The sequence below is a fragment of the Melanerpes formicivorus genome, unplaced genomic scaffold (assembly GCF_026170545.1).
Source record: "Melanerpes formicivorus ecotype bairdi unplaced genomic scaffold, bMelFor1.0.p_v2 SCAF_18, whole genome shotgun sequence".
Lineage (NCBI taxonomy): Eukaryota > Metazoa > Chordata > Aves > Piciformes > Picidae > Melanerpes > Melanerpes formicivorus.
The window spans coordinates 13668144-13689062 of NW_027142370.1; the positions used below are offsets into that span (position 1 = coordinate 13668144).

At 51.6% G+C, this 20919-nt stretch overlaps 1 protein-coding gene across 3 annotated transcripts in view; it reads right to left on the bottom strand.

Moving 5' to 3' along the window:
* Positions 1–20919, bottom strand: part of PTPRA (protein tyrosine phosphatase receptor type A) — a 170715-nt gene that overhangs the window by 21723 nt on the left and 128073 nt on the right. For 2 of the 3 annotated variants that reach the window (XM_068149673.1, XM_068149676.1), the window contains exons 4-8: positions 18203–18281; positions 17165–17527; positions 12993–13010; positions 2697–2781; positions 1410–1483 (exon numbers count right to left, since the gene is read on the bottom strand). In XM_068149673.1, coding sequence (XP_068005774.1) covers positions 1410–1483; positions 2697–2781; positions 12993–13010; positions 17165–17527; positions 18203–18281 — 619 coding nt within the window. The remainder of the gene's footprint in view (positions 1–1409; positions 1484–2696; positions 2782–12992; positions 13011–17164; positions 17528–18202; positions 18282–20919) is intronic. The other variant, XM_068149675.1, reaches the window with a different exon arrangement.

Consider the following 20919-nt stretch of genomic DNA (forward strand, 5'->3'; position numbering starts at 1 on the left):
CCTCCAGGGATGGGGACTCCACCACCTCCCTGGGCAGCACATTCCAATGGCTAACAACTCTCTGGGAAGAACTTTCTCCTCACCTCCAGCCTAAACTTCCCCTGGCGCAGTCTGAGACTGTGTCCTCTTGTTCTGGTCACCTCACTTTGAGTTCAGGCTTTGTCCTTGCTCACATGGAACATCTGGCACCATCACAGTGATACAGCCCCCAGGTGGACACAGCAAAATTAGCTGCTGCTCTTGCTTTAGTGAAGCCAAGAACGGCCCCGTGAGGGTTATACCAACACCACTGATGGTGTAGGAAGTTCATACCTTTGTTCACACTGATGTAAAATGGGTTGGGAAGGTCTCAGCTGCCAACATTAAAGAAAGGGAAAAAAAAGGTGCTGATTTTCAGTTAGCTCTTGCTCTGAAGGTGCTTGGAAGGGGCTCAGGAAAAGGACCTGAAAACAAGTTTGCCATGAGCCAGCAATGTGAGCTCATGGCCAAGCAGGCCAGTGGCATCCTGGGCTGCATTGAATGTGACCAGCAAGCCAAGGAAGGTTCTCCTCCTCCTCTATTCTGCCCTAGGGAGGCCACATCTGGAGTATTATGTCCAGTTCTGGGCTCCCCAGTTCAAGAGACACAGGAGAGGGTCTGGTGGAGGCTACAGAGATGCTGAGGGGTTTGAAGCATCTCTGTGAGGAAGAACGGCTGAAAGACCTGGGGCTGTCTAGCCTGGAGAAGAGCAGCCTGAGAGGGGATCTGATCAATGCTCAGCAGGATCCTGGGGGGCAGAAGGATGGGCACAGACTCTTGTCAGTGGCACACAGCGACTGGACAAGGGGCAGTGGGCACAAAATGACCCAGGAGGTTCCACCTGAACATGAGGAGAAAATTCTTTGCTATGAGGGTGCTGGAACCCTGGAGAAGGCTGCCCAGAGAGGTTGTGGAGTCTCTTTCTCTAGAGATATTCCAACCCCCACCTGGATATTGTGATCCTGTACAAGCTGCTGTGGATAACCCTGCTTTAGCACGGGGGTTGGGCAGGATGATCTCCAAAGGTCCTTTTCAACTCCCACCATGCTGGGATTCTGTGAAGCTGCATGTGCCTTATGGCTGTGTTGGAAGGGTAAAGGCACTGCATGGTCAGCAGCCCAGAGAGCTGCCCTGGAGGACACAACCCAGCCCTGCTGCTGCCTCTTCACAAGGGGTTTATGACATTCAGGTAGCATGGACAATTTTGGGGAGCAGCGGTGGCGATTTCACCAGCTAACTTTGGCTGACTGCAAGCAGGGTGAAGAAAAACGACCCTAAAACATTCTGTTGTTCTGAAGAACCTTTTCATCAGCCCCTTTTGATGTGATCCAAGTTGATTGCTTCTGTGAGATGGAGCTGTGCTCCCCGTGTTGCACCACCCCAGGTCTCACCTGCATCGTCCGTCCGGCCGTTGGACAATCGGAAGGAGTTGGAGTGACTCCCTGCTTGCTTGTATTTCTTGAACCTGCCAAAGGCAAAGCAGTGGAGGCCATCAGTAGATACCCAGCTCACCTTCTGGGTGAGAGATGCAGCCATGAAATGTGTCTGGCTTGAACTAGCTGGTGGCTCCAAGAGGTTCAAGGACCTGTAAAACCCTCCCCGTGAGCCTGAATTTGAGCACATCTGGAAAGGCAGCAGCAGGACAGAGCAAGGTGAAAGCCAGGAAGCTCTAAGGCTGCTATTTCTGGAGGGCACCCCAAGGAGCTCCTGCTCCATGGGTTGATTCAGCAAAGGACATAAAGCCATCCTTCTGCAGCACAGCTTTTCACCTGAAGCAGATGCTGGCCTGAAGTGAGGGGCTCTGCTGAATCACCGGGCAGGTGGCGCTGAGCAGAAACCCTTTGGGAAGGGCTGGAAGCCAGGTGGGGAGGACTCAAACTCCCAGCTCCTGAAGGCAAAATTCTCCTCAGCCTCACTGCAGGCCCAGAGCCAAGACACCAAGGGAAATTTTTCCACTGCTAAGGAAATTGGTTTTTCTTTTTTTTATTAACTTATTTAACTGCCACCGTGGGGAGTGGATGGAAATGTTCACTGCAGGTGAACAAACACCCTCTGCTTGCTGGGCAGGTCTGTGCTCAGGGGCTGAGCATGCCACACTGAGCAGCCCAGATGCTTGGATCTGGGGGAAATGGACCTAAACACGCCCTGCTGTGCTGTAGCTCTAGGTGCAGCATCACCCAGCACCCTGGTTGTACCCTACTGGCAGCAGAAGATCCACAGGCACCATGCACAGGTCGGGTACCCAAGGCAGAGCCTGGCTCTGGAGGTCAGCTCACATGGGATATGGGAATCCAGGAATAACATCCCTGCTTATACATGGCAAGGACTTCCTGGCTCCAGTTCAGCTTCCCTGGGTGACTGAATCCAACACCCTCAGCCTCGCATGGAAACCTCACCTGCCTCTTAACCATGCTGACAGCCCCTCAGCTCAAACCCCCCTGCTAAACAGGACACTCAGCAGCAGAGCAGGCAATTCCCTGCAGGAGGATCAGCTTCCTCAAGGCAGGAGCAGCCATCATCACCCAGACAACCCCAAACATCATGCCCATTATCCTTACAGGTTTCTTTGGGAAAGCATGGCTGTGCCAGCCTCCAGCTTCTGGAACAGCACCAGAGGCTGAGTCCCACTCATCCATTTTTTGCCCAAGAAGGGAAGTCAGCACGAAATCTCCTCTTACCTTAACATGTACAGCACAATAATAATAAATACTATGACTAGAAGGGAAGACAGGGCCACCATCACAGCTATAATTGGAGTCTCATCTGCAAAAGGCACAGAAAAGGGTGGTTAGCCACATCACAAAGCAGCCAGGGGCATCCTTTAAAGGGGCTCTACAATGTCTGCTGGCAAAATATCCATCATCATCATCATCACCATTGCCATCATCATTATCATCACCATTATCATTATCATTATCATCATCACCAATATCATTATCATCATCATTATTGTCACCACCACCATCATCCTTGTCACCACCATTGTTATTACCATCTTCACCATCACCATCATCTTCACCATCACCATCATCTTCACCATCACCATCTTCACCACCACCATCAGTATTGTCACCACCATCATTAGTCACCATCATCATTATCACCATCACCATCCTCACACCATCACCACCACTATCATCTTCACCATCATCATCTACACACCATCACCACCACCATCATCTTCACCATCATCACCTTCACCACCATCATCCTTGTCACCACCATTGTTATTACCATCTTCAACACCACCATCATCTTCACCATCACCATCTTCACCACCATCATCAGTATTGTCACCACCATCATTATTGTCACCATCATCATTATCACCATCATCTTCACAACATCACCACCACTATCATCTTCACCATCATCACCTTCACACCATCACCACCACTATCATCTTCACCATCATCATCATCATCACCATCTTCACACCATCACCACCACTATCATCTTCACCATCATCATCATCATCACCATCTTCACACCATCACCACCACTATCATCTTCACCATCATCACCACCACCATCATCATCATCACATAGTAAGATTATACTTCCCCAGTCTGCCAGTGAAGACAGACACACAGCTTGAGTAGCTCAGATACTTCAAGGTGAGATTAAAACTTGTCATGGCTATCCAAAGCCTGGAGAAGGCTCTGGGGAGACCTCAGAGCAGCCCTCCAGTACCTGAAGGAGGCCTACAGGAAGGCTGGGGAGGGACTGTTTAGAAGGGCCTGCGGTGATAGGACAAGGGACAATGGTTTTAAACTACAGCAGGACAGATTTAGGTTGGACATTAGGGAGAAGTTCTTTACTGTGGTGGTGGTGGTGGTGAGACACTGGAAAGGGTTGTGGATGCCTCATCCCTGGAAGTGTTGCAGACCAGGCTGTACGAGGCTTTGAGCAACCTGCCCTAGTTGCAGATGTCCCTGCTGACTGCAGAGGGATTTGAACCAGATGGTCTTTAAGGTCCCTTCCAACCCAAGCCATCCTGTGATTCTGTGCAACAGGACATGAAGGCAATGCTTCACACTGCACCTGAACACCTTCAGGATGAGCTCTGCTGGAGAGGTTCAAGGCTTCTGAGCTCATTAGAAACACAGAATTGTCAGGGTTGGAAGGGACCTCAAGGATTATCCAGTTCCAACCCCCTGCCATGGGCAGGGACACCTCTCACTGGATCAGGTTGCTCACAGCCAGCCTGGCCTTAAAAACCTAGAGGGATGGGGGTTCTGTCACCTCCCTGGACAACCTGCTCCAGTGTCTCACCATTCTCATGGTGAAGAACTTCTTCCTAACATCCAATCTGAATCTACTCACTTCCATTTTTGTTCCATTCTCCCTAGTCCTATCATTACCTCACACCCTAAGAAGTCCCTCCCCGGCTTTCTTGTAGGCCCCCTTAAGATGCTGGAAGGCCACATTAGGATCTGTCTGGCTCATCACAAAGAGGTGACTCCTGCTGGGTTCTCCTTCCTCCCTGGAAATACAGGGTCTAGAGAGGGGGTGGTGTCAAACATCATCTCTGGATGTGACTGCTCTGTTCGTGGGGCCCCTGAGTGTGAAGGAATTAATCTCGGTTCGTTGTTCGCTCCCTCACAGAAGCTTCTCCAGGGTGGGCACCACACAGCTCCCTTGCAAACACTCAGATGAAGCATGCCTGAGACATTCCCATCCTCCAGGACCCACAACAGATGTATTTTTAAAGAGGCTGTTTGCAACTTGGCCCGAGGGTTGGTGAAGCAGTGGTTGGGCAAACAAATCACCCAGCTGGGGCTGGAAGCCAAGCAACACTAACCAGAGAGAAAGAGGGCCCTGGAGGGTGTTTGTCCAGATAAGTGTGGATGCCAGCGATGCCAGCTGCAGCAGTTTGCATTTTCCATCAGCTCTCTCCATCTGCATGGGTCACCACACCATGTCTACATCTCTCTGTCCCCTCAGGCTGCATGCCATGATCCCTCCTTCCACCTTCTGTGCACCCATTTCCCTGGCAGGGCTGATTCCTGCTCAGCAATTTCAGCCAGCAGATTTTCTTAGGTGAGAATTAGTTTGTTCCTGATGACTGGGAGCTCTGCTCCTGGGGGTGCTGATCGACAGCCACCTGAATATGAGCCAGCAGTGTGCCCAGGGGGCCAAGAGGGCCAATGGCATCCTGGCCTGCATCAGGAATAGTGTGGCCAGCAGGAGCAGGGAAGTCATTGTGCCCCTGTACTCTGCATTGGTTAGGCCACACCTTGAGTCCTGTGTCCAGTTCTGGGCCCCTCAGTTTAGGAAGGACATTGAGACACTTGAACGTGTCCAGAGAAGGGCAACAAGGCTGGGGAGAGGCCTTGAGCACAGCCCTATGAGGAGAGGCTGAGGGAGCTGGGGTTGTTTAGCCTGGAGAAGAGAAGGCTCAGGGGTGACCTCATTGCCCTCTACAACTACCTGAAGGGAGGTTGTAGCCAGGTGGGGGTTGGTCTCTTCTCCCAGGCAAGCAGCACCAGAACAAGAGGACACAGTCTCAAGCTGTGCCAGGGGAAGTTTAGACTCGAGGTGAGGAGGAAGTTCTTCACCGAGCGAGTCATTCGTCATTGGAATGTGCTGCCCAGGGAGGTGGTGGAGTCACCATCCCTGGAGGTGTTCAAGAGGGGATTGGACGTGGCACTTGGTGCCATGGTCTAGTCATGGGGTCTGTGTTGATAGGTTGGACTCGATGATCCTCGAGGTCCTTTCCAGCCTAAGTTATACTGTGATACCGTGATACTGCAAGTGGGTTGGACTAGATGGCCCCCAAAGGTCCCTTCCAACCCAGTCCATGCCAGGATGCTATGATTCTTACGACCTGTGACTAGTGATGTGTTGAGGGTTAATAGTTCTGCATCTGTCCTCCGTGGCTGTGTGCTCCAGAGGTGTTCTTCCACCCAAAAGAGAGGAGTTTTGTGTAATGATGTCAAGGCAGTGACCTGGTATGGCAAATAAACCCCTGACACCCTCCTGGTCTTGTGCCTCTTTGTTCTTTCCATCTATTGCCCTCATTTGTCTGCATCTCCCTCAGCCCAGCAGCAAAAAGCCAAGGGATTTCTGAACTCACAGAATGATTCTGTTTGGAAAAGACCTTTAAGATCATCAAACCCAACCATGAACCCAGCACTGCCAGCTCACCACTGCACCATGTCCCTCAGCACCACATCTACACAGCTTGGAAACCCCTGCAGGTATGAGGACTCCACCACTGCCCTGGGCAGACAGAAGGTCTCCCCTCAGCCTCCTTTTCTCCAGACTGAACACCCCCAGTTCCCTCAGCTGCTCTTCACCAGCCCTGTTCTCCAGACCCTTTGCCAGCTTCCTTGCTGTTCCCTAGACCCACTCCAGCACCTCAAGGCACTTCTTGGAGTGAAGGGCCCAAAACTGAATCTAGTATTTGAGGTGTGACCTCACTAGTGCTGAGTACAGGGGGACCACCCCTGCCCTGCTCCTGCTGGCCACACTGTTCCTGATCCAGGCCAGGATGCTGTTTGCCTTCTTGGCTACCTGGGCACATATCATAGAATCAATAAGGTTGGAAAAGACCTCAGAGCTCATCAAGTCCAACCTATCACTCAACACCTCACCCAACACCTCATGACTACTAAACCATGGCTGCAAGTGCCATGTCCAATCCCCTGTTGAACACCTCCAGGATGGTGACTCCACCACCTCCCTGGGCAGCACATCCCAATGGCCAATCTCTCTTTTTAGGAAGAACTTTCTCCTCACATCCAACCTAAACCTCCTCTGGCACAGCTTGAGACTGTGTCCTCTTGTTCTGGTGCTGGGTGCCTGGGAGAAGAGACCAAGCCCCTCCTGGCTACAACCTCCCTTCAGGTAGCTGTAGACTGCAAGAAGGTCTCCCCTGAGCCTCCTCTTCTCCAGGCTAAGCAACCCCAGCTCCCTCAGCCTCTCCTCACAGGGCTGTGCTCCAGACCTCTCCCCAGCCTCCTTGCCCTTCTCTGGACACGTTCAAGTGTCTCAATGTCCTTCTTAAACTGAGGGGCCCAGAACTGGACACGTATCAGCTCATCTTCAGCTGGCTTTTGACCAACACACCCAGGGCTTTTCTGCCAGGCAGCTTTCCAGCCACTGTGCCCCAAGCCTGGAGCAGTGGTGGGGTTGTTGTGACCCACGTCTGCCTCCTGCACACTCAGCAGCTGCTTGAGCCTTGCCATTACCTACCATGAGGATGACAAAGATCAAGGCCAGGAGAGCAAAGCAGCCATGGAGCACCTCAGCCCAACCACAGCCAGCCCTTGCCTCTCCTCTAGCATGCTCCTTGTTGAGACTTCCAAAAGTAATCATCACCACCATCCTGGCCAGAGCAGAGGAAGGTGAGCTGCCTTACCCAAGCCCATGGTGACTGCCTCCACCAGGCATGGCTGGAGTGTTTTTGCTGCCTTGGCTGGAGGGAAGCTGAGCCTGAGGGGCGCTGAGCTGGGCAGAGGCTGCTGCGGCAGCACCGGTTGGCAGGAGATGTGATTTATGGGCAGGGTGGCTCTGGCAGCAGGATGCAGGGAGCCTGGGGGGTTGGTGGTTTGCTCTGCAGCTCTTCTTTCGACACATCTGGCTGGATGAGTTAGAGCTTTGCCACCGTGGCTGCTAACCGCCGGCGTGCTGCCCGGCTCACCCTGCAAAGCCCAGCAGGAAACAAGCTGGAGGGGTCCCCTCCTGCCCCAGCCAGCCCTGACAGGCTGTGCCAACCACCCTGCAGCTCCCATCCTGCTCAGCCTTGGCCCCAGGGCACTTGGAGAAGAACAAGGACTCAACCTGCTGCTTCCACAGACCTGCAGCGCTGGAGCATCCACCATAGTCCAGAGCCTGGAGGTCATCAGGATGCTTAAATATTGTCCACTGAGAAAACAGCAAACCATCTTCTGCTGTTCAAGAGCATACAATCAAGGAATTGTTTTGGTTGGAAGAGACATTCAAGATCATCAAACCCAACCATGAACCCAGCACTGCCAGCTCACCACTAGACCATGTCCCTCAGCACCACATCTACACAGCTTTTAAATCCCTCCAGGGCTGGGGACTCCACCACTGCCCTGGGCAGCCTGGGCCAGGCCTTGACAACTTTTTGGTGGAGGAATGTTTCATGTCTCCAACTGTAGGTAGAGGTGCTGCAGACCAATCTATAGGCTGCCCCCTATACATCATGAAGACTTGAGTGCAGCCACCTGGCAGAGAGGGATGGTGCTGAGCAGCCCTCCTTGCTCATCCCTGTCAAACCTGCCCACACAATGTGAGTCACATTGAGCAGACAAGGAGCTATGGGAGCATGAGCAAAAAAAATAAGGGGGCAAAAGAAAAGACAGCAAAGTCATAGGGTCAGTGCTCCTCCAATAAAACCCCAGGACATGAGATGTGGAGCTCCTGGCAAAGCAAATCCTGCAAAGTGGTCAGAGAGAGGGAGCAGAGCAGAAGCAAGAGTTTAGATCCTGTCTCTGAGATCTCAAGTCATAAATCCCAGGCCAGCTACATTCCCTGCCAACATCACCATGAGCTTGCAAGAGCAGATCCCTGACACAACCTCCAGTTGTTTTCCTGCTGTATTTCCTTCCTGGTTGTATCTGGGAGGTGGAAGAAGCCACCCCAGACACTGCAGCTGAGGATAACTCAACGTGTCCACAAAACACCTGAAGTGACTCCTTTGGAAGGTGTCACACACAGGCACATGCTCTGCCTGGCACAAGGCCAGAGCACCATTGCATGCGGCTCAGCATGGTGGTCCTCCAGCCCATCTCCTACAAGGTGCTACTGTGGCAGTGAGGTGTGCTGGGTGAGGCATGCAATGAGCAGAGGATCCTCCTGAGCTCCAGAGCTCTCTACTGCTTGCTGTCCACCCTGCTGCGATACAGACACATGATTTCAGTCCATCCACAGGGAAAGGGAAGAGGGTTTGTTACTTGCTTTCTTCAAACCATGCCTGGATGCCTTTCTGGAAGGTTGGCATGGTCCTTTCTGTGCCCATGTGAACCTCATGAGACTCACAGAATCAACCAGGTTGGAAAAGACCTGAGAGATCATCAAGTCCAACCTAGTACCTAACACCTCCTGACAACTAAACCATGGCTTTTGTGCCCCTGTGCTCAGCACTTGAGTACGGTGTCCAGTTCTGGGCCCCTCAGTTCAAGAAGGACATTGAGACTCTTGAATGTGTCCAGAGAAGGGCAACAAAGCTGGGGAGAGGCTCAAGAAGGCCAAGTGCAAGGTCTTGCACAGGGGTCAGGGCAATCCCTGGTATGAGTGCAGGCTGGGGGATGAAGGGCTGGAGAGCAGCCCTGTGGAGAAGGACTCAGGAGTGCTGGTGGGTGAAAAGCTGGACATGAGCTGGCACTGTGTGCCAGAAAGGCACACCTGGCAGCTGATCCTGCATCTAACCCATCCCACTTCTGGACCCAAGAATAAATCAAACCCATTCTTGGCTGTGCCCTTTCTACACCCAGAAATGACCAAAGGTCAGAGAAGATGGATTTCTGGAATAGATCAGAGCAGAGGCAACTCCACCATCCTCAAGCAGGAGAAAATTGACCTGGAGAGATAGAATTAGTTCCCTCAGAGCCACTGGGAAGACAACACACCCCAAACCAAGTTGAACCAACAGCTGGACTTATTGACAGCAGCTCCTCCACTTTTGGCTATCACTGGTTGGCTCCCAGTGCAGCTTTTTGGTGCCAGGGAGTCAAACAGCAGGAGATTTAACACATCTGAGTGCCAGGTTCTACACATTGGTCCCATGCAGTGCTACAAGCTGGGGTCAGAGTGGCTGGAGAGCAGCCAGGCAGAAAGGGAGCTGGGGGTACTGGTTGATAGTAGGCTGAACATGAGCCAGTAGTGTGCCCAGGGGGCCAAGAAGGCCAATGGCATCCTGGCCTGCATCAGGAACAGTGTGGCCAGCAGGAGCAGGGAGGTCATTCTGCCCCTGTACACTGCACTGGTTAGGCCACACCTTGAGTCCTGTGTCCAGTTCTGGGCCCCTCAGTTTAGGGAGGAGGTTGAGTTGCTGGAAGGTGTCCAGAGAAGGGCAACAAAGTTGGGGAGAAGTTTGGAACACAGCCCTGTGAGGAGAGGCTGAAGGAGCTGGGGTTGCTTAGCCTGGAGAAGAGGAGGCTCAGGGGAGACCTCATTGCTCTCTACAACTCCCTGAAGGGAGGTTGTAGCCAGGTGGGGGTTGGTCTCTTCTCCCGGGCAACCTGTGACAGAACAAGAGGACACAGTCTCAAGCTGTGCCAGGGGAGGTTTAGGCTGGATGTTAGGAAGAAATTCTTCATAGAAAGAGTGATTGGCCATTGGAATGTGCTGCCCTGGGAGGTGATGGAGTCACTATCACTGGAGGTGTTTAGGAAGAGACTGGATGGGGTGCTTGGTGCCATGGTTTAGTTGTTGAGATAGTGTTGGATGATAGGTTGGACTCGATGATCTTGAAGGTCTCTTCTGACCTGGTCTATTCTATTCTATTCTATTCTATTCTATTCTATTCTATTCTATTCTATTCTATTCTATTCTATTCTATTCTATTCTATTCTATAATAAGCCTTTAAGTCAGAGGCCTGGGAAAACATTAACATTAATGTTAACAATATTAACACTGCTATCAATAAGAAGGCTGATTTCCTCCCTCCCCTTTTTTGTTTCTTTGCAGGGATGAATGGTGGCAGAGAGATCACCCAGTAAGATCTCAGCCATGCTGGACCCAAGGGGGTTACTGAACATTTCTGCAGCACCTTAATCATTATTGCAACTGAATTACCTCAAACCTGTGTCCCTTTGATTTCCTCTGTGCAGATGTGACCTGACAGCCTAAACATCCATCTTTTCTGCACCATCTGTGGGGCACTGGGAGCTTGGCAGCATGGCTCAGTCCTGGAACCATTCCAGGTGAGGTTGTTTGGGGCTCTGAGCAACCTGCTTTAGTTGCAGATGTCCCTGTTGACTGCAGGAGGGTTGGACTGGATGAGCTTTAAAGGTCCCTTCCAACTCCAATCGGTCTGTGACTCTCTCTGTGGGCTCTCTCTCATCCACAACCCACCCTGATACAGCAAATGCAGTCAGGAGCCATCTTGCCACCAGCTTCTCCTCACCACAGTGCCACCAGAGCAGAGACACCAAGCAGTCCCAGGAAAGCAACCCAGGAACCAAGCTGCAGCCAGATTTCTACACCTGGTTATAGCATCAGAGAGTGACAGGATGGTCTTCATTGCTCCACACAGATGGATTCCTGAGCTCTGGAGAGAAACAGCATGGCTGTCCCCAGGAGATTGTGCTCTTCTCCCCTGGGCTGCAAGTTCAGCAAGTCATGCAGAAGCCTCATCCCTAGGAAAATTCCAGGTCAGGTGGTCTGGGGCTCTGAGCAGGCTGAACCAGCTGAAGATGTCCTCAGTGACTACAGAGGGTTTGGACCAGGTGAGCTTTAAGGGTCCCTCCCAACCCAGAGCATGCCATGGTTCTATGAGCAGATTGCTGTGGAGTTCAGAGAGCTGAGACACCCATCAGAGCAGGCATGAAAATGCCCAGAGGAAGCTCCTTTCTATAGGTAGCAGTGCCTGCACCTCTGCTCTGCCCTTTCCTGTAGTGCCAAAGCAAGGAGTAACTGGAAATGCTCTGGTGGTGACACCAGTTCCAGAGCTGAGAGCTGGGAAACTGTGCTGAGCGCCCATGTGGTCCAAGAAATGGATTGGTGGTGCTGCTGCTTGCCAGCTGAGCTCAGGAGACTCACAACTGCTCACATCCTTGGAGGTGAATAGTGGCAAACTACAGCCAGGACACTGAGGGGCTGGAGCATGTCCAGAAGAACAACCAAGCTGGTGAAGGGTCTACAGCACAAGACTTGTGCAGAGCAGCTGAGGCAACTGGGGGTGTTCAGCTGGAGAGAGAGGCTGAGGGGAGACCTTCTGGCTTGCTACAACTCCCTGAGAGGAGGTTGGAGCCAGCTGGGGGTTGGTCTCTTCTCCCACAGAACAAGCAATAGGTCAAGAGCAAATAGCTTCAAGTTGCACCAGGGGAGGTTTAGGTTGACATGAGGAACAATTTCCACCACAAAAGAATTGGCAAGGCTTGGCCCAGGCTGCCCAGGGCAGTGATGGGGCCCCCATCCCTGGAGGGGTTCCCAAGCTGTGTAGATGTGGTGCTGAGGGACGTGGTTTAGTGGTGAGCTGGCAGTGCTGGGTTAACTGTTGGACTTAATGACCTTAAAGGTGTCTTCAACCAAAACAATTCTGTGACTCTGTAATTTGCAAACCAGGCCCAGATCCAGTAGGATAAGTCACAGCCAAGAGACAATTCTTAAGTGAAAAAAAGAAGGAGATGTCCTGAGTGGCTTCTGAAGACTTTGGTGATCCAGCCCTAGAGATGCCAGCACTGGTATTTTCAGTGCTGAGCAGGAGCTGCCTGTGTCCCACAGCACATGAATAAACTGCTAGGGGGTGGTTTACTTCTAAAAAGAAGAGCCCACCACAAGCTCAGACCTCAGGATGTCATCACCTTGAGAGGCTAAAGACCTTGAGAGGCTTTGTAAAAATCGTTTTTTGCCTCACAGAACCTGGAGAGAGCCTACAGGAAGGCTGCAGAGAGACTGTTCATAAGGGTGTCTAGTGGCAGGACAAGGGGGAATGGTTTGAAGCTGAGAGTAGGGTTAGACTGGATCTTAGGAAGAAGTTCTTCAGTATAAGGGTGGTGAGACTCAGGGAGACTGTGGCTGCCTCCTCCCTGGGGGTGTTCAAGGCCACGCTGGATGAGGCTTTGAGCAGCTGAGTCTAGTTGAGAGGTGTCCCTGCCCGTGGCAGGGAGGTTGGAATAGGTGACCTCTGAGATCCCTCCCAACCTGAGCCATGCTCTATGAGTTTTCAGGCATGTCCTAAGGAGAGCTAACAGCAGCAAACTTCTGGAAGTATTTTGGGGTTTTTTTTTGGCAACTGAGGGCTTGACTAAAGAGCAATGAAATACAGAACTCTTACCTCTTCTGTCAGAGTTACCTGCAGAAAAAGAAAACAAAAGTCTCTTAGCAACAGAGAAGCAGACATCTTCCTAAGTCAGGAAGGATCAAAGACCACCACAGCAACAAATGGAGTAACTCTTATTATCTCCTTGTAAATCCTCCCTCTAAAGCACCAGCTACAGAGCCAGGGTGTTAAAGGGAATATCAGGCCTGGCTTAGGAACATGGGAAAAGGAACAAATCCCAGGCTTTTGAGCAGCAGAGCTGGGAGCTGAAGTTGAGCTGTGACATGGACAAGCACGACCCACAGCTCTGCATCTCCCACACAGGCTGTTGAAGCCCCTAACCAGCAAGTCACTGGTGTAACTCATTAGCACTGAAATAGTATGAGATAACATTCAGCACTAATTTTAGAAGAGTGGCTGAGCCAGGAGTTCAATTAAGAGGAGCTGGGCTGAGGGATGGGGGTGGTGAGCATCCAAGGAAGCCTCTCCCTGCTGTTTTGGATGTCTCTCTTGGAAGGAGCCAGAAGAAATCCATGCCAGTGAGAAATCCCAGCCCAGCTCTCTTGCTGCAATGCTGCTGGCATGGCCCCCCCCATGGCCCTGCTTTAGGTTTGAAGAGCTGCAGCACAGAGCTGAGGCAGGTTTGGGGGAGCAGGAACTGCCTGTACAAGGTGTAATTGATGTGGTGCTTTCTGCTCCCATCCCTCTCCTGAGCACCACTTAATCCTTCCATGACTGATGTCCAAATTTCCCATTAAGATTAATGCTGAGGGCAGCCCTAAAGCTAATTGTTCTCCTTGATGAATTACTTGAAATAAAGAAAGAATTAGTTTTAATCATTTGTTCTCAGGGCTGCCATCAACTCGTGGCTGGACCTGATGACCTTAAAGGAATGGCTCCATGATTCTAGGTGAGAAGCAACACCTGGCCTTGATGGTGCAAAGGCCAACAGGTCATGGCACACACCAAGGGAGTTCACCCAAACCAGTAACCCAAGTCAGAACAAAAGCAAGAAAGGCAGACACAACAATGATGAATTCAGTGCCCTGCAGCAGACATCATGCCACAGAATCCAGACCTTGGTGGTACTTCAGGCCTCTTCTTCCATCACTTCCATTCAAGGCTACATCTATGCTGCACCTGCACCATGTATAGAATCACAGACTGGTTTGGGAGGCACCTTTAAAGCTCATCCAGTTCAGCCCTCCTGCAATCAGCAGAGACATCTGCAACTAGAGCAGGTTCCTCAGAGCCCCTAACAACCTGATCTGGAATGGTTCCAGGGATGAGGACTCTCTAGGCAACCTGCTCCACGTATCTAAGGTGACTCTGAACTCCTTCCCTCTGCAGAAATGCCTTGAAGATTTGTGTTTGACATGAAGCTGGATGAGCTTAGGGATGGCAGGACTCTAAAAAGCTGGGTTGCAAACTTCCTGCAGTCACATTGGTGGCAAAGACAACTTCCCTGCAGCTGCAGGGGCTGCAGTTTCCAAGGATGCCCAGAGGAAGTGGACAGACACACCTCACTGATGTGAAGGGAAGTTTAGATACCCAACACCCAATCCCCCTTGGGAATTCCCTGTCAAGGAATGCACACTTGTCACCTTCCTGCAGTATCTGCAGCATTACCTCCTCACTGTCCTTCCTACCCCACTACCAATCCTGCACTGCCAAGGCTTTCACTGCAAACTCCAGTGAGCACTGACATCTAACTGCTGCAGCTCAGATGGTACCAAAGCTGGGTCTCAAATGACACATCAGTGTGCAAACCATGGCTGCAGAGTCATAGATCAGCTAAGATTTCTGGTCACCTCAGCCTCTTTTTGCCTAACTTGTGCAATTAGAGCAGCCAAACTCCATTCCCAAGGGCCACTCAGATGATGTGCCAAGAAGGGAAAGACAGCAGGATGGCAACAGAGACAACTCTTGGCCCTCAAGACCTTTCAAAGCAGACCAAGTAATGGGGAAACAGTGAAGCACACAATCACAGGGTGGTTTGGGGTGGAAAGTACTTGAGGAGAAAGTTCTTCCCAGAGAGAGTTGTTAGCCATTGGAATGTGCTGCCCAGGGAGGTGGTGGAGCCACCATCCCTGGAGGTGTTTAAAAAGGATTGGAAGTGGCACTTGGTGCCATGGTTTAGTAGTCATGAGGTGTTGGGTGGCAGGTTGGACTTGATGATCTCTGAGGTCTTTTCCAACCTTATTGATTCTATGATTCTATGACTTCAAAGATCATCCAGACCAACCCCCCTGCCATGGGCAGGGACACTTTCCACTAGATCAGGTTGCTGAAAGCAATGTCCAAGCTGAACTTAAACACTTCCAGGGCTGCAGCACTCATCCCACCATCAGATGTGCCAGCAAATGCAAGACTGAGACCTGCAGTGCATGGAATACTCTGCTGAGTAATGTCTCACCTCATTGCTCCTGGTGCTCATCACAGTGGAGAGAGAGCACCTTCAGACGGTTTATCAAATCATCTGCAAGCAGCTCAGCAACCTTGGTGGAGCCTTGGCAGAGAGGGACCTGGGGGTACTGGTTGATGGTAGGCTGAACATGAGCCTGCAGTGTGCCCAGGCAGCCAGGAGGGCCAATGGCATCCTGGCCTGCATCAGGAACAGTGTGGTCAGCAGGAGCAGGGAGGTCATTCTGCCCCTGTACTCTGCACTGGTTAGGCCACACCTCGAGTCCTGTGTCCAGTTCTGGGCCCCTCAGTTTAGGAAGGAGGTTGACTTGCTGGAATGAGTTCAGAGAAGGGCAACGAAGTTGGTGAGGGGCTTGGAACACAGCCCTGTGAGGAGAGGCTGAGGGAGCTGGGGTTGCTCAGCCTGGAGAGAAGGAGACTCAGGGGTGACCTTATTGCTCTCTACAACTACCTGAAGGGAGGTTGTAGACAGGCAGAGGTTGGTCTCTTCTCCCAGGCAGCCAGCACCAGAACAAGAGGACACAGTCTCAAGCTGTGCCAGGGGAGGTTCAGGCTGGAGGTCAGGAGGAAGTTTTACACAGAGAGAGTGATTGCCCATTGGAATGGGCTGCCTGGGGAGGTGGTGGAGTCACCATCGTTGGAGGTGTTCAGGAGGAGACTTGACAGGGTGCTTGGTGCCATGGGTTAGTTGATTAGGTGGTGTTGGATGATAGGTTGGACATGATGATCTTGAAGGTCTCTTCCAACCTGGCTTATTCTATTCTATTCTATTCTATTCTATTCTATTCTATTCTATTCTATTCTATTCTATTCTATTCTATTCTATTCTATTCTATTCTATTCTATTCTATTCTATTCTATTCTCTATTCCTCTGATGAGCCCTGCCCTACAGCACCATTCTAGCACATCATCCTTCATCCTCAGCTTGGCTCACTTTGGCCAATGAGCCAGCTTACCTGCTTTCCCCAGGAGCTGGATCTCACCCCTGCTTGGCCACCTCTCCTCTAAGTCTTTGGGACAGGGACTGCCTTGTTGTGTGTGTGCTTGTACAGTGCCAAAGTGCTTGGCTTGAGCTTATGGTGGCTACTAAAACACCACAAAACGTAGCAACACCCCAGATAATCCAAGCTCTGCAGCTGAGCAGCAGCCTGGTGGGATCTGTTGCTGGTGGCTACAGAGACACCTTGTGAGGTGCAGCACTCACCTTGTTTCACACTCTGGAAACCATGAAAGGTGATGAAATTCATCTGTGACAAAAGTGAAATGAGATCCTACAGCCTGTGGTGGCCCAGCACCTTGTGCAATGAGATCTAGGTATTCTGGTGCCTCAGCATCTTGTGGAACAAGATCCTTGGGTTTGTGGTGCCCCAGCACCTTATGGAGTATGATCCTATGGTTTCTGGATCCCCAGTACATTGTGGAACGAGATCCTAGGTATTCTGGTGCCCCAGAACCTTGTGGAACAGGCTTCTATGGTTTGTGGTACACCAGCGCCTTGTGGAACAAGATCCTGAGGTTTCTAGTGCCCCAGCACCTTGTGGAATGAGATCTTAGGGTTTCTGGTGCCCCAGCACCTTGTCAAGAAGCCCAAACCCTGGGTAGGATAAATCTCTACTCATCCAGCCACTTCAGGGAGTTCTATTTCTTTGTACCATGATGGAATTTGCCCCCAGGTGTCTCCTCCTCCCCTTTCTTTCAGCAAAACCAAGGAAAAGAAACAAAGCTGGAGGGAGGGAGGAGAAGAGGTGAAGGAGATGCCTACCATTGTGGGAAGCAGAAGAGGTCTCTTGTGTTGTGACTGTCGCACTGAAGTTCCTCTCCACCGTCTCCGCTTCTGTGCTGGGGAGAGCAGTGAGCGGAGCAGACGACATCACACCGGGCAGCAGGGAGGTGGCTGGAGGCACAGGCATGGTTGTCCCCAGGGTGGAGGTGTTGAGGCTGACAGTGGTGGTGTTGGAGGAGATCATGGGGGCTGTAGTTGTAGGTGGCTTTGATGCCATGGTAGAAACAGTCACTGGAGTGCTCATGTTGAGGCTGTGCGTGCTTGTCGTAGTCCCATCCTCAGGACCTGCTGTAGGAGCTCTGGTGGGGCTCCTGGGGGAGGTGGGCACTGTGGTGGGTGGTCCTGCAAGAGGAGAAAACACAAGAGGACCTCCATGAGATACCTTGCAGCAATGCTGGAGGGTTTAGATGCTGGAGATTTGCATGACAGGGATGAAACAGCCAAAAAAGCCCTGAGGCCAGGACAGACAGGGAAGACTTTGCACAGCACAGTGATCCCCAGGCTATAAAAGCAGGGGACTTGGACAGGTGTTATGATACTGGGGATGAACAAGGGTTGGATCTCCTCCAAGAGAGGATCCATACTTGCTAGAGGCAAAACCAGCAGGTCCTATTTACTACAGAATCACAGCATGCCAGGTTGGAAGGCACCCCTAGGATGGGATAGGATAGGATAGGATAGGATAGGATAGGATAGGATAGGATAGGATAGGATAGGATAGGATAGGATAGGATAGGATAGACCAGGTTGGAAGGCACCCCAAGGATAGAATAGAATAGAATAGAATAGAATAGAATAGAATAGAATAGAATAGAATAGAATAGACCAGGTTGGAAGGCACCCCAAGGATCATCTGGTCCAACCTTTCCAGGTGACAGCAGAGTTGAAATGCACTCTCTTTCCAATGCTTTAATCAGAGTTAAGTGGAGGGCAGAAGAAGTCACTGAGCCTGTGAGGATCCTTTGATCCTAAAGATGGTTTAAGGCTAAGAGGGAGGAGACAAGGAGCATGGTTTACCTGTTGTGACATTGTTAGCACCTACACTTCTCAGGCTGCCTCCGAGCAAAAGGAGAAAGAGCCACAAATCCATGTTGACCTGGGGAAGAGAGCAAGGAACAGGGACTTAAACCTTCACAGAATCACAGAATTGTTTCAACTGAAAAAGACCTCTAAGATCATCAAGGCCAACTGTCAACCTAAGACCACCATGGCCATTAAACCACGTCCTGAAGTGCCATTATTAATAGAATAGAATTAACCAGGTTGGAAAAGACCTTCAACATCATCTTGTCCAACCTATCACCCAACACCATCTCATCAACTAAACCATGGCACCAAGCACCCCATACAGTCTCTTCCTAAACACCTCCAGTGATGGTGACTCCACCACCTCCTTGGCAGCACATTCAATGGGCAATCTCTCTTTCTGGGAAGAATTTCTTCCTAACATCCAGCCTAAACCTCCCCTGGCACAGCTTGAGACTGTGTCCTCTTGTTCTGGTGCAGGTTGCTTGGGAGAAGAGACCAACCCCTACCTGTCTACAACCTCTCTTTGGGTAGTTGTAGAGAGCAATGAGGTCTCCCCTGAGCCTCCTCTTCTCCAGGCTAAGCAACCCCAGCTCCCTCAGCCTCTCCTCACAGGGCTGTGCTCCAGACCCCTCCCCAGCTTTGTTGCCCTTCCCTGGACACCTTCCAGCAACTCAACATCTTTGCTAAACTGAGGAGCCCAGAACTGGACACAGGACTCAAGGTGTGGCCTAACCAGTGCAGTGTACAGGGGCAGAATGACCTCCCTGCTCCTGCTGGCCACACTGTTCCTGATGCAGGCCAGGATGCCAATAGCCCTCTTGGCCCCCTGGGCACACTGCTGGCTCATGTTCAGGCTATTGTCAACCAGTACCTCCAGGTCCCTTTCTGCCTGGCTGCTCTCCAGCCACTCTGACCCCAGCCTGTAGCACTGCCTGGGGTTGTTGTGGCCAAAGTGTAGCACCTGGCACTTAGATGTATTAAATCTCATGTGTGGCACATCACCCCAAAACAGTTCCTCCCTGTGGACACTGCTGTGGATTGTGGGTGCAGAGCTGGGAGAGAAGGGTGAACATGTGGCTAGAGACCCTGCAGGCATGTGGGTGGGAAGGATTTATCAGTATGTTCACCCATCTCCAAGTGGAGGGTGCTTGGGGAGATACCAGTCTGGTGGACTAGCAAAGGTGACCACAGATGAAGCAGGGAAGGGATGAACAGTGGGGGAGCATGAGAGGAAGGAGCTGTGAAGGTGAGCACCAAAGAGAAAGACCTGGTCTTAAAGGAGATTAACAATGTGTCTGCAAAGGAGCACACTATGAGCAATGTGAAGACCATGGCAAGGAGTCTAGATCCAGAATGGCCAGGCAGGGAAGGAAGAGAGGTCAGCTCCTCTTGTGGGCAGTGCCCAGCTCACCCACAGAACACCCACAGGAGGCCAGGCTCAGCTCCAACCAAACTCCACCAGACTCCCTGCACCTGAGGACAAACAAATACCCACAAGCACTAATCCAAGATCACTCCTTGCACTGCAGGAAATGTCCTGCACATCTACAGGATGATGACCTCAGCAGAGCTGCTCTCCCAGCCCTTATAAGTCCAAGGTTTTAGTGGTGATTTCTTTCCTCAGCAGACCTCCAAAAGCTCCTGAGAAATGGGGATAGCTATCTCCTCCCAAGCAGATCCAGGCCTAGGGGCTGAGGTAAATGACAGCAAGATGTGAGACATCATCGTCCTGGCCAGAACAAAGCCCAAAGCTGCCAAGCCCCAGAGCAGCACGTGCCAGCATCTTGTTAGGAGACCAGGGAAGGCTTGGAGGTGGCTCTGCTGCATGCCATTGATGTGCCATCGCCCAGCAGATGCTGTACAACTCTCTCTGGTCCTTCAGGCTTTTGTCACACGTCCAGAGACATCTTCAGCATCTCCTGGGAGAAGGCTGCGAGGCCTTGCTGCCAAGTCAGCTCAACAGGCTGCCAAGAAAGGGCTTCACTCCTGATACATGGCCTGAGCCTCGCCCTCCTGAATGCATCTTGTGTTGTTTGTTCTCCTTCTAGTTATTGAAATGTGCTTCCATCCAGACCCATCCCAAACTCTGGGCAAAGGAACAACACTGAAGTCATCAACACGCTGGAAACCGTATCAGGAACACAAGATCCTCCCCACCCAGGAGGATCCTCCCACCAGCACCAGCCACTGACACATTTTTCCTCCCCCTCAAAAGAAAACCTGGCAAAAGTCAAACTCCCTCAGTGACCACAAGGTCAGACAAACCCTCAACCAGAAGGAAACCAAGCTCCGGAGATAAGAGCTTTCCTTCAGCAACCTCCATGGCCAGGCCTGGGGCAGGGCTTTCTCCAGAAGGTCCCAATGGCAGGAGCAGCCAGCTTTCCAGAGGGTTTCATCACCAGTTAGAGTATCTGTCTGGGTGAATTTGAACTGATTCAGTCCTCCTGCCACTGGTGACAGCACTGGTGCCTCCCTGGGGCTCTGCTCCAGGGTGGGACGTCTGGGAAACCCACAACGAAAAGGGATTCGATAGTACAGAGTCCCAGCACGGCAGGAGTTGGAAGGCACCTTTGGAGATCACCCAGTCCAACCTCCCTGCTAAAGCAGGGCACCCACAGCAGCTTGCCCAGGATCACAGTGGCCAAGTGGGTTTGGAATCTCTCCAGAGCAGACTCCACAACCTCTCTGGGCAGCCTGCTTCAGGA